Source organism: Colletotrichum navitas (assembly GCF_030913465.1).
Source record: "Colletotrichum navitas strain CBS 125086 chromosome Unknown LY79scaffold_3, whole genome shotgun sequence".
NCBI classification, from domain to species: Eukaryota; Fungi; Ascomycota; class Sordariomycetes; order Glomerellales; family Glomerellaceae; genus Colletotrichum; species Colletotrichum navitas.
This window is the reverse complement of record NW_026850549.1, coordinates 408,891-421,746: the sequence shown is the minus strand read 5'-3', so window position 1 is coordinate 421,746 and position 12,856 is coordinate 408,891. Positions and strand designations below refer to the sequence as shown.

General features: G+C 54.9%; 2 protein-coding genes and 1 non-coding gene across 3 annotated transcripts; 2 read left to right on the top strand and 1 right to left on the bottom strand.

Moving 5' to 3' along the window:
- Positions 1-1,418: 1,418 nt before the first annotated feature.
- LY79DRAFT_665539 (PROCN domain-containing protein) lies at positions 1,419-8,579 on the bottom strand (the record flags this gene model as incomplete). Its single annotated transcript, XM_060563084.1, has 2 exons — positions 1,419-3,900; positions 3,955-8,579. 2 exons carry the CDS (start codon positions 8,577-8,579, stop codon positions 1,419-1,421), a joined length of 7,107 nt encoding a protein of 2,368 aa, XP_060419635.1.
- A 562-nt stretch (positions 8,580-9,141) lies between these two features.
- LY79DRAFT_622794 (eukaryotic translation initiation factor 3 subunit 8) lies at positions 9,142-12,387 on the top strand. The gene is made up of 3 exons (XM_060562072.1): positions 9,142-9,689; positions 9,744-10,720; positions 10,774-12,387. The coding sequence occupies exons 1-3, from the start codon at positions 9,338-9,340 to the stop codon at positions 12,037-12,039; spliced, it is 2,595 nt and encodes an 864-aa protein (XP_060419634.1). The 5' UTR covers positions 9,142-9,337; the 3' UTR covers positions 12,040-12,387.
- Positions 12,388-12,744: 357 nt separating this feature from the next.
- Positions 12,745-12,817, top strand: LY79DRAFT_t31. Its single transcript has one exon. It is a non-coding gene; the product is annotated as a tRNA-Lys (tRNA).
- The last annotated feature ends 39 nt before the right edge of the window (positions 12,818-12,856 follow it).

Here is a 12,856-nt window from a genome sequence, read left to right as displayed (position 1 = left end):
ACGCAATAAAAAAAAAAAAAGCAGGGTCCCTTCCTTGCCTAGCTTGGGCTCTATCTACCAGATGAGCAGCTGCATGGGGGGGGCCTTGGGAAGAGCCTTGGAGGGAAAGTTGACGGGGGAGTTTCTAACTCATGGTAAACCGCGCCGTAGCCGTGACGGGATACCGTTCCCAACTCAGTGAGCCCGTATGTGACGGGTGCCATATGGGGGCGCAGCTATGAGAACCATACCTGTGGGATATTCTTTTGTCTTTCTTTTTTTTTTCCTTCCTTCCTTTTCATTTCCTGATCTGCTCTAGCCCCGGCCTTCCCCCTTTTGGGCTTGTCCCTGTCCTTCCTTGCCCCGCCCCACCGGGTATCCCGAGAGCCCTGGTCCAAGAGAGAAAGAGAAAGGACGGCGGAGCCGGCAAAAGGCCGGCAGGAACGGACGGCGCAGACGGTATGGCACACTCAGAGCAATTCACAGAGAGAGACAAGACGTAAACTCCAACCCCGCCCCTGTTTGGGCGAAGATTTGCCAATTTGACTCTTAAGGCCATCTTGGGCTGGATTTGACTGATTTCTGTGCTGAATCAATTGATCTGAATAAAACAGAAGCAGGCTGGGGCCTAATCTTCTGGGGGTTCTGGAAGGGGAGACCAGAAAAGTGTCAACACAGAAGCAAAGAGACAAAATCCTGTGCGAATCGCGGATAAATTGTGGTGTCTCTAAGCTAGGTTCTGTGCGAAATAATGGGAGGAGAAATGTCCCCTTGTGGACCGTGGGACCCCTGCCTCAGGCTCAAATTGGCCTCAGGCCCAAACAGCCCCCAATCATCTTCATACTTTGCCGTTTTTTCCCCCGTGGCGCACCTCTGTTCTCATGCGGCGGCTGACATACGGCGCGTTTGTGTCAAAACCGACCATGGTTCATCCCTACGACGTGACGGGGTCACATGTCACTCTGATGATGGGCCATGGACCATGCGTTGGTCACGTAAGGTAGGAGTTCCTCTTTTCTTGATGTAAAATACTTGGATACAGAGGACAAAAAAAAAAAAAAGTACAGTCGGCTTCGCGGCCCGGGCTTTGCCAAGAAAAAAACCAAAAAAAAAAAAAAAAACCGTCAACGCCTATTGCCTAATCACACAAGAGGTCATGACCCCCTCTCCCCTCCATTCCCCCTCTCTACCCTCGTGAGCACGTTCTATGGGAAAAGGTTTCTATTCCCCGTCCCCTCCACCCTCCATCGGCCCCGCCGCCCGCCTCCCCTAAAAAGTAACAGTTACAATGCATTAAGTTTTCTCACTGATTCGAATTCTCCCCGTCTTTGCCTACTTTGCGTTTCGGTATGTGTCGTGTCGGCCATCCCGGCCCTGCGAAGTCCAAGACCCTACGAACAGAAAGTACCCAATTTTTGGGGAGCACGCAAGTGACCGCTCTAGGCAAAGTTGTCGGTACGGTCGACCCAAATGTCTTCGAGCTCGGCGAAGCTGTGGAAGTGCACAGGACGGTGTTGGTCGCTGTAAAAGGGCAGCGGAGTGTCGAGCTTGACGTGAATCGACTTCTTTTCCATACCGGCAAAGGCCGATCCCATGAAGCTGTAGTTCCACATGTTGTTCTCCGGCACGAGGAAGAAGCCGCGGAAGCGCGGGCTGAGCAGCAGCTTGCGCTTCTCGCCCATGACCGTTGTGAAACCCTGTGGCTGGTCGCTCTGTGTGTCCTTGTTCTCCGCACCCCACTTGTAGCCCTGCGGCGTCAGGCCCCAGGCCGACAGGGAAACGCTGCCGGGCGTGAAGGCGACGTTGACCGTCACCGTGTTATGCTTGTCCCATTCCTGGTGCGCATCGAGGAGACGTGCGTGCTCCGTCACGTCCGCGGCGGACATGTACGGCAACTCTGAGCCCGAGGCCGTGTGGATGACGCCGAGCGGCTCCATCTCCTTGAGGAACTCGTGTTGCGGCAGCTGCTGCGGGAGTTGCACGTTGCGAAGACCACCAATCTGAGGGATCATGACAATGCACTTGATCTCCTTGACCTGGTCGTTGTCGGGCGCCGAAGAGCCGTACAGGTAGCCGGCGACCTGGACGCGGAGGTCCGAGATGGTGATGAAGCGCTTGAGAATATTGTTGGGCATTACGTACGTCACGTCGTCGAGGTCGTTGTCAACGGACGAGACGTAGATGTTGTTGGCCTTGGTGCGGAGGTTCGATGTGGCGATGGCACGCGTGCGCCATTCCGTCTTGGACGCGAACGTCTGCTGCTCAAACTGTGACGTCGTCGTGACAATGATCTCCTCCCCGTGTATGTTTTGCGTCTTTGTCGTCACTGCCGTCAACTGCTGCTGCTCTTGCTGTTGCTTTTCGATCTCTGCTGCCTGCTGACGCTGCATCGAAGGCGCAGAAATCTCCATACCCAGGATGATGTCGCGGACTTCACTGCTCGTCAGACTGGACACGTTGACGTTGTTCTTCTTGCCGTAGTCATTGAGGATGAGGTCACGCAGTTGCGTTTCGACCTTAATCCAGTCCTCGTCGGACAGCGTAGGCCAGATGTGGTGGTCCTGCGTGATAACCGTCTTGTCTGGACGGAGAATGAGCTTCGTCTTGTCCGGGTTGACGTGCAGAGCACGCAGAATCAAGATCAGACGCGAGAAGGCCGTGTACGACGAGATACTCTTGAGCCATTCGTCGTAAAGATTGAAGAGCACCATCTGCGGCTCGGTGGCACGCAGGATCATGTCGCCGAGCTTCTCGACCTTCATGGCAGCCTGGAAGGGCAGCTGCAGCTCAGAGGCTCTGATGGAAATGTTGGGGAAGTCAAGCAGATGGACTTCCAAAGGATCCAGCAGACCCTTACGGGTAACGATGAGCTGCTTCGGCTGTTCTTCCACAGGCAGAGACCGGATAAGTGCCGCCACTTCTTCGGCCGTCTTCCACTTCGCCAACTGCCCAAGACGCTTCTGACCAGCCCAGACGCTGGTGTGAATAATCTTTAAGAATAACTGACCAGTCTTGGGGTTGAAGATGAAGATGGCACCGTTGATAGGCTTGGTGGTCAGGTTGCCCTCAAAGGTCTTGTGGATAGTCACACGGTAGACGTTGGTGTCGTCAATGAACAGCTGCGTCTGGTTGCTGAAGAGCTCAGAGTAGTTCTGAGAGTTCAGGAACTCCTGGTTGCTCTCAGAGGCGTAAAGCTGCAGACCCTTGCGGATGCGCTCTCTCAAGACGTACAACGCAGGATTGGCCTTCATAATCTTGGCCATGGCCTGCTGGATGAGGACTTTGAGACCGGGGAAGTACATGCCGTACGCGGAGTACAGGTTGTACGCCAGATCGATACCGATCATGAGACCAGTTGCCGAGGGATAGATGCTGGCACTGTCGGTGGTGTAGTCGAGGTACTTCGCACGAGTGTATCTCTCGATGTCGTGAGAATCGTAATCACCATATCTCAACTGGACATCAACCCAGAACTTGTTTGTCGTGGTGGGCTCGATGACATCCTTGGTGTCGAACAACAGGGAGGGTCGAGTGACGTTCCACTTGTGGCTGGCGAAGAGCAGAATGTCGGCACAAGAACTGTTCATCTTGTACGACTTTCTGGGATGGATCGTCTCCTTCTGAACCGTCTCGATACCCAGAGACTCAAGCTCCTGGTCAAAGACCTGACACAAGTCCATCACCACGGACTCGTGGATCTTCTGCCACAAATGCGCACGGAAGATCTGGATGAGCGAGATCTTCAGCGTAGGAATCTTGCCGTGCAAGAAGATACCGGTAAGATCCAGCTGGACTTGGAAACCAACGTAAACGTTGGCTCTGTTGATCGTAGGAGACCACCAAAGGGTGAAGCGACGGTTCGGAATCTGGTTGAGACCGGACCGCTGGGCGTTGGTCAACTTCTTGAATTTCATCGATTCCCTAGCAAAAAGCTGTTAGCACACATTCATGAGAGCAAGAAATTTCAACACTTACTCAAATCCTGACGCTCGCTCCCAGAACAAGCCCTCCCAGGACGGAAATCCGGTTGCCTTGAAAAGTGTATGCTCAAGGATGGTTTCAACACCACCCAACGCCTGGATGACATCAGTGCGGTACGCGTTCAGATTCCAAAGTTTTCCGTCGTGTCTCTGACTAGTCCACCAGAACGGGTTATTCTTCATGAGCTGGTAGATCTTAAACTCGGCTCGGGCGCGGAAACCCTTGTCGAAACTCAGGGTGCTTCTGTCCTTCTGGAAGAGGGTGTTGATACGCGGTAGACCACGATCCCAGCTGTCCTCCAGGTCCTCCAGAGTCAGGCGGCGGTTTTGCTGGTTTGCTTCCATACGCTTCTGAGAGTACTCTGTCCAGACTCGCTGAGAGTCAATGAACTCGGCCTCCCAGGGGATGATGTAACGGAAAATGTTGGGGATGAGCGTCTCCTCGTCATGCGTCATACCGGCGCGGTAGTGAGTAACACCGGTATCTGTCTGCTTCGACCACCGCTTGTCACTGGCGGGGATCAAGATGTGAGAACCTGAAATCATGCCCAGACCTCCCAATTCCTTGGGGGTGTAGAACACGGCCGGGGGGAAACGAGACGGCATCTTCGAGTTTAGTCCGATCTTGACTCTCGTCTGAATCTTCGTCTCACATTTGACAATCGTGTCAAGCAGGCTGACGGTTGACACTGCCGCCTCGCGGTAGTATGTAAAGAGCGCAATCAGGGCAGTGTTCCACTTGTTGGCGATCTTGGTAAATGTCGTGGATCCAGACGACATGAGAATCTGGCGGATGCGGTTGTTGAACTTTTGGATGTCCTCCTCCGTCACCTGAAGGAACGCGTGAGCTGTCCTTTCTTTGCTAGTATTATCTACCAAAGACCAGACGCTGTCCTTAACAGAGAAGTCATCATTCTGATTTCTGCATTTGGGCAAGATGCGGACCTCGAAACCGCACATGGAGAACAGGAGGTTAGGGTTGTCGCGGCTGTAGACACTGGCAAAGCTGTCGTCCCATTCGATGGTGGTGACGGAACGGGGCAATCTGTTCTTGAGATCCCAAAAGACTGCCCTGCCCAGGTTGACATCGTGTCTCATGAGACGCATGCGAGAGTCACGAGGCCAGCACTTCTTGCTCTTGTATCCGATAACATTTTCAAAGTTGGGATCAGGCTGCTCCGTAAGGAATCGCTGAATGAGATCTCGCGACTCATCCGCGGTGAAGCGCAAAAAGACCCAGATCTTGTCAATGTAGCGAGTGTACAGACGGATGGGATGCCTGGTCTCGGTCTCCTTGTCTCGAAACTGAAGGAAGTCGTTGGGGCTCTGAGGGGGACCCGCAATCTCGCTGGCTCGCTGAGGGCCAAGGAGAAGGAGATCGAGGACGAGGCCGTAATATTGGAAGACGAAGGCGGAGAACTGCAGGCCACGAATCATGCCATAGCTGTTGACATGATTCATGTCCTTGTATGTCAACTGGACGTTGTTCTTCGCAGTGATGTAATCCGCAAGGTTGTGATCCATAATCAGTCGAAGGAGGGAGTTGAGAAGCGTCAACTCAATTTTCTCGTAAACCTTGGATAGTTCTGTTTCGATCATGACATTGCATTCTCCGTTCTCGGTTTCCCAAACCTTGTCGAGATTGTTAATTCCCTGGGCCCACTTGTATGTCAAAAGCGGCGGGACTTCAGAGTCTGAGGGCTTGATCCACGCAGGGAAGAGGTGACGCTGGTCGGCTTGATACCAAAGGTATTGATCGAGATAGGCATCGCTAATCTTCTCAATAGGCTCGATATCGTAAACAGGGTTGATGGTGCTGTAGTTGTCGTTCATGTCGATACCCACTTCCTTGAAGGCACGCTGCGTGAGCAAGAAGCGCTTGATACGCTCCAGCGTAGTACCGGGGCTGTCGTAGGCTTGTTCAATCAAAGCCAGCTCTTCGCGTTGGCTCTGGTTGAGACGGCCCTTGACGGAGTATGCCTCTCGCAAGCGCTCCAATGCAAGAATGAGAATCTTGGTGTCGTGCTTGTAAGACACCGAGGGGAAAGGAATGGGAGAGAACTTGCGCGACTCTAGCCAGTGGACGGTGGTCGTGTAAATCGCCACAGCCTCCTCGGACGAGACATAAGGACCGTCTTTCATGTGGTTGTGCTGCCTCTCCTGCTCGGCCTTCAACCAGAGGCGAGTCAGACGACCAACGTTCTTCTTCGCAACCGTCTTATCGACAGTAGCACCACGGCGGATACGCTCACGGTTGTAGTGAGCCACCGAAATCCACCAGTCAGCCTTAGCCTTGACGTAACGCAGAATGATGTTCTCGATGGGTGCGGGAAGGCCAGGCACCTTCCAGGGGATGTTACTCTTCCAGCATCTCCACGCCTCAGACAGGTGCTGGAGAACAGTGTTGACTTTGTTTTGCTTGATACCCTCAGGCATCATGTCCATCAGGTCAGCCATGACAGACGCACGCAGTTCAAGGTCAAAATGCGACTCCACGCGCTGCTTTGTGACGGTCTTGGCCACGCCCTTGCTGTGGCGACCCTCGAATTGACGAGACAGCAGGTTACCGAGCCATCTCTCAAGCAGAGGGATAATACCTCGCATGAAGAAAAGCCAGACTCGCCACGCGGGAGCCCAGAAACCGCAACCGGGGCCCTTGCCGACAGGCGCCGAGTTGAAGCGGTAGTAGATCAAGTGCTTCAAATCCTTGCAGGAACGGATTTGGTGCATGAGCTTGTACTTGTAACGGTACATACCAGTAAGCTGTCCGACATGGTTGAAGGCGTACAAAATACCGTCGGCAAGCTGGAATGCGTCAATGTTGCCAAGTCGGTACTGAACTTGGGCATCCACGATCAACTTTGTCAAGCGCAGGATTTCACGCATGAGATGGAAAGCGTTTCCAAAACGCGATTTCTTCCGCTCCTTAGTAGTCAAAGTCTTGACAGGCTTAAGGTTGAAGTTGTAATCGAGGTGAAGGTAGGTAAGGTTCTTGCGGTGGATAAGAAGGTTAAGCATATTGAATCCTTGCCTGCAAACCTGAAGACCTGCTTCTACCCAGTCGATTTCAGTCTGCTGAAAGAACTTTGTTTGCTTGAGGTTGCGCATCAGGTTCTGGCTTTGCTGCGACTTGGGCTTCTTCTTGTGAAGCTCGTTCAAGACATAGTTCTTCAGCAGTTTCTGGTAAGAAACGCGAACCTTGACTGGCGGCTTGTCTGAAGGAGGGTGCTCGAGGTACCACTGTTTGATGAGAGGGACATCCTGTGCTCGCACCATACGGCCTGATCGCCGGTTGAACGGGAACGGAGCCCACCACAGCTCGATGGCTGACGCGGTGTCCTCGTTTGTCAGGTCCTCGTCCGCCAGGAAGGGCTCAAACCCGGCAGGAAGCTCCAAAGCCTCGTCTTCCGGCTCTTCATTGTTGCCAGGGCCGAACAGCTCGTCCTCATGACTCACAGTAAGGTTCCTTGGCGCAACCGCACGCGAAGAGATGGGGTGGATCCTCCTGTCGAAATGGAACGCAGGAAGATCTGGGTTATCTGACCTCTCGAACACGACCTGGGGATGCGAGTGCCACGCGAGGTGGACGCTTCGAGGGAGTGAGTTGTATAGATATGGGTATGCGACGCGGAACTCGGTCCGAATGGGGTTTCGGAAGATGATTCGATCAATGGCATTGAACTCTCCAAAGTCCTCGTCATTTGGGTCGATGTCCTTGTAGAGAGGCTCGAACCTGGGTCCACCGGGCAGGGCGACATTCAGGGCCTTTCCGGTAAGGAAACTCTTGAGGTCGAAAAGGTAGAAATAGTTCTTGTCCACCACATCGGAAATAAGAGGTCGACTCAATCTGAAGAGAGTGGCCATTTGCTGAAGGTTGAGGTTCCATGCGCGGTAGCTCTCTCCATTCACATGGGGGGTATCGATGAGTGGCCTGTGGTCGTAGAACCAGTCGTACACAGCGGCATCCTCTTCCTCGTTGAGCTCCATCTGGATGGGTTCCAGGGGTTCAACGTCTTCGATGTTCTCGGACCATGACAGAGGGGGCTCCTCGTCATCGAAAGGAGGAAATCGCATGCGCTTGAACAGGCGCCTGTCGGCCTTTTCCTTCCTCATGAAAGTCCACATCATCGCCCACTGCGCAAAAAAGACGGGCTCAATGACTCTGGGAATCTCGTTGACCAGCGTCAAACAACCGTTAACATGGTACAGGACCTTGACCTTTCGGTCCGACTCCCACGGCATGGGCATGTTTTCGAGAAGCTTCATGACGGCATGGGGCATGAACTTCAGCGCACCCAAGTAGCTGCGCTTGTCGCTCGTGTATTTCTTTTGCGACACATCGCCGATATCCTTGACGATCTTGCGCAGATGCTCCGGTGGCATATCGGCCTTCTGTGTTTCTACAAAACCACCCTTGCGCTTCTCGCCAAACCGGTTGCGCTGGCTGCGAAGCCATTCCTTTTTCTTTTGAGCGAACTTGGCGATCTGGGGATCAGTCGGGGGGCGATACCCCGGTGGCGGGGGAGCTGGTGCAGCTGGCGGCGGAGGGAGGGATGACGATGGGGGAGGAGGCGGCGGCGGAGGACCCCATCCAGGGGGAGGAGGTGGTGGAAAAGACATATCGACTCAGTGGTGGTGGTCTCGTCTCGCGTGCTTGCGTGGGAAGTCGTCAAAATCGACGACGAGTCGCAGGCGCGACCTTCAAGACGCGAAAGTCGTGATTGAAGGCGCAGTGCAATCCCGGTTGGTATTCCGTCTCGGCCTGAAACTAGGTGCGTATAGAAATATGATCAGCTGGCCTTGCGGAAGTTCACAGCAATGACCGAAGTCGGGATGTTGGTGTTGGTATTAGGCGATGTTTGATGAGTTCATCGACAACAACCGTCGCCGCGCCATCGAAATTTTTGGGTATGCAGCTCTCTGTCCTGGAAGGAAGGAGGTCGATTCACGCTAGGCCGCTTCAGGATTGACTCAGTCACGTGGGGGACGCGAGCTTCGAAGGCGGTGCTTCAGAAAGTCCGGCAGGCGCTGCATTCTGGAGGGGTGTGGCTAGTGACTGAATGCCTGAGTCAATCACCGTCACTCGCCACAAATGAAGGGCCGTCCAGTTTTTCTGGTGGAGTTAGACTCACTGAGCCTTGCCACACAAGCACCCATCAGCGCCGTCTAACCCCGCTGCCACCTGTGACTGGATCTGCCAGCTGTCGTTCGCTAAGGGCCAAATTCATCCCCCACCAAATTGAAATTTCTTGATCACCACAATTATACCCCCGCCGCCGTGACCAATTCGACGACAAAATACAACTGCCGTCGACCCCGCGCTTCCCAGTCGCATCAGCCAAATCGTCCGCCTGAACGAACCGAAAGCGATCGCCAGTATGTCTCGATTTTTCCGCGGCGGAGACGACAGCTCCACCGACTCGTCGTCCGACGAGGAGGAGCTCTACTCCGAGGAGGAGGAGGAGGAGGAGGAGAAGGACCAGGAGGAAGACTCTGATGAGGAGGAGGAGGAGGATGACTCCGACTCCGATTCCGACGACAGTGATGATGGAAAGAAGGCCGGTGCCTCGCGTTTCCTTCGCGATGCCTCTTCAGAGAGCGAAGATTCCGAGGACGAGGAGCGGGTAAAGGTCAAGAGTGCCAAGGACAAGCGCACCGAGGAACTGGAGGCCACCATCAAGCTCATCGACAATGGCCGCAAGATCGGTGACTGGGCTTCCATCTCCACAGGTAAGATGCGCTCAGATGTCGTGGGATACCCAACTGTGCGCTGACACTTCACAGAGTTCGACAAGCTCAACCGCCAGGTCACAAAACTGCAGGAGGGTGGCAAGACCCCCAAGGCGTACATCAAGACGATTGCCGAGCTTGAGGACTACATGAACGAGGCCGTTTCCAAGCAGAAGGTCACACCCAAGAAGATGAACGCGACCACTGCCCGTGGATTGAACGCCGTCAAGCAGAAGATCAAGAAGATCATCAAGGACTACCAGTCTCAGGTCGACGCCTACCGCGCAGACAACGATGGCTTCATGGAGTCCGAGGAAGAGGAGGAGAAGCCCGCTCCCAAGCCCAAGAAGTCTGACCGACACCGTGAGCCGGTCGAGGAGACCGCTGAGGACGACGAGGGCTTCGCCACCGTCGGAAAGGGCGGTCGCACCCTGCAGTTCACCCCTGAGAGCATCTTCAAGCATCTGCGCAGCATCATGGAGACACGCGGAAAGAAGAACACCGACAAGCCGGAGCAGATCAAGATTATGGAGAAGCTCAACGAGATCGCCAACACCCCCTACCAGAAGATCCGCGTTCTGCTCACGCTCGTGTCTACTCGCTTTGACCTCGGCACCGGCGGTGCTTCTTACATGCCTATCGATCACTGGAAGGCCGCCGAGAAGGAGCTCAACCAGCTCCTCGAGGTCCTCGAGAAGAACAAGGACTACGTCGTCGTCGAGAACGCCGAGGAGTGGGACGACGACGAGAAGCCTCCTACGTTGGAGAAGGACCAGAAGTACATCAAGGTCCCTGGAAGCATTGTCTCCTACGTCGAGCGTCTGGATGATGAGCTTACTCGCTCGCTTCAGAACATCGACCCCCACACCTCCGAGTACATCGAGCGCCTTACCGATGAGGCCGCCCTTTACAACACAGTTGTCCGCGGCATGCTGTACTACGAGTACCTCCTTAAGGACGCCGACCTCGAGATCCCTCAGGAGAGCATCAACCGTATTGTGACTCGCCGCCTCGAGCACGTTTACTTCAAGGTTAGTGATGGCATGTCATAGTGGCGTAGACTCATTTCTAACTGTCTTTGCAGCCCGCCCAGGTCGTCAAGATCCTCGAGGATAACTGTTGGAAGAACGTCCCCTCCGACGTCGAGTCCGTCATTACCCCGCGCGACCAGGCTCAGGATGCCAGCAATCTCGTCAACGTCCTCTGCAACTACCTCTTCACTCACGCCGAGGGCATTCTCCGCGCTCGTGCCATGCTCTGCCAGGTCTACTTCCTTGCTCTCCACGACGAGTACTACAAGGCTCGTGACATGATGCTCATGTCCCACTTGCAAGAGAACATCCCCAACTTCGACGTCCTCTCCCAGATTCTGTACAACCGTACCCTCGTCCAGGTCGGTCTCTGCGCCTTCCGCCAGGGTCTCGTCTACGACGCCCAGAACACTCTGCAGGAGATCTGCGGCAGCGGTCGCCAGAAGGAGCTCCTCGCCCAGGGTGTCATGATCCAGAGATACAGCCAGGTGTCGCCTGAGCAGGAGAAGCTGGAGAAGCAGCGCCAGCTCCCCTTCCACATGCACATCAACCTCGAGCTCCTCGAGTGCGTTTACCTGACGTGCAGCATGCTCTTGGAGATCCCTCTGCTCGCCCAGACCGGCTCTTCGCCCGACGTCAAGAAGCGCGTCATCAGCAAGACGTACCGCCGCATGCTCGAGTACCACGAGCGCCAGATCTTCACGGGCCCTCCCGAGAACACAAGAGACCACGTCATGCAGGCTTCCAAGTCTCTGGCGGCCGGCGAGTGGAAGAAGTCGACCGCCTTCATCCACAGCATTAAGATCTGGGATCTCATGCCCAACACGGAGGACATCAAGACAATGCTCTCCAAGCAGATCCAGGAAGAGGGTCTGCGCACGTACCTCTTTACCTACGCCCCTTTCTACGACACTCTCGCCGTGGACACGCTCAGCGACATGTTCGAGTTGGAGGCCAGCAAGGTGCTTGCCATTGTCAGCAAGATGATCAGCCATGAGGAACTGGCTGCATCCCTCGACCAGGTCACATCGACCGTCATCTTCCGCAAGGGCGTCGAGCTCAGCCGCCTGCAGAGCCTCGCCCTCACTCTTTCCGACAAGGCGAGCGCGCTCATCGAGACCAACGAGCGGACGCTGGAGCAGCGCACCCAGGGCTCGGCCAACGCGTTCGAGAGGCAGGGCGGGCGCGGCGGGCGCGGAGGTCGCGGCGGTGCGAGAGGCGGCAACCGGGGCGGCGCGAGGACGGGCGGTAACCCCCAACGGCAGGCCGGTGGTACCCAGTTCACGGGCGGCGCGTTGGGTGCCGCGGTCCGTGGTTAGAACGGGGGGAAGAGGAAGAACGGAACGGAACGGGCGATCAACGGTCTGGAGGTTTCACGCTTTGTATCTGCATTAGGGTTGGTTGCTTAATCTCAAAATACCGGCCGCGAGGTTCAGATGAGACAGAGCCTTGGCTGGTTAGGTGTTTGTAGCTTCAGGGAATAGAAGCTGATAGAGTCACGACTTGTCCACGATGCCGAAAGTGTAACGAATGTCACGATTTAGCGACTGCACCCGGATTCCTGGTCTACTACCTGTAACGGCGATGATGGCTTAGGTGGATGCGAAGGTTTGTGGACGAAGAATTCTAGTCAGTTATTGAGCTGCAATTCAATGCTTCCAATGAGCGTGCAAGTGAGTTGTCTTCTAGAGCTTCGAAGCCCCATCACGGATAACCACCGGGCGTTTGAAGAGGGGGTGTGCGTGGAGTGTGGTCCTCGGCCCTGCGCTGAAGAAGTGAAGTGGCCTTGCCCCAATGTCTCACTCTAAGGATAACTAGGTTTCTCGTGCTACTTACACAGCCACCCACACAGCTGTGCACCAGAAAGGCAGACAACCTCTGGAAATCATTGTAAAAAGCGTATACAGGCTCTCTTGCTCTCCATATACAGCATTCTCTAGAGGATGGATCGCCTCTCAGGCCTTTTGCATTGCTTGCTCTCTGCTTCTCACAACATCGGATCTCCTGGATCCACTCAATAACCCGCCTTGCTAGCTCAATCGGTAGAGCGTGAGACTCTTAATCTCAAGGTTGCGGGTTCGACCCCCGCGTGAGGCTCAAATCCTCACCGCGATTGGCACAGCCACTCTTCGGGTT

Coding starts and splice junctions, on each gene's coding strand:
- LY79DRAFT_622794 (XM_060562072.1), top strand. CDS start 9,338: ATGTCTCGATTTTTCCGCGGCGGAGACGACAGCTCCACCGACTCGTCG. Junction 9,690..9,743: donor CTGGGCTTCCATCTCCACAG/GTAAGATGCGCT, acceptor GACACTTCACAG/AGTTCGACAAGCTCAACCGC. Junction 10,721..10,773: donor TCGAGCACGTTTACTTCAAG/GTTAGTGATGGC, acceptor CTGTCTTTGCAG/CCCGCCCAGGTCGTCAAGAT.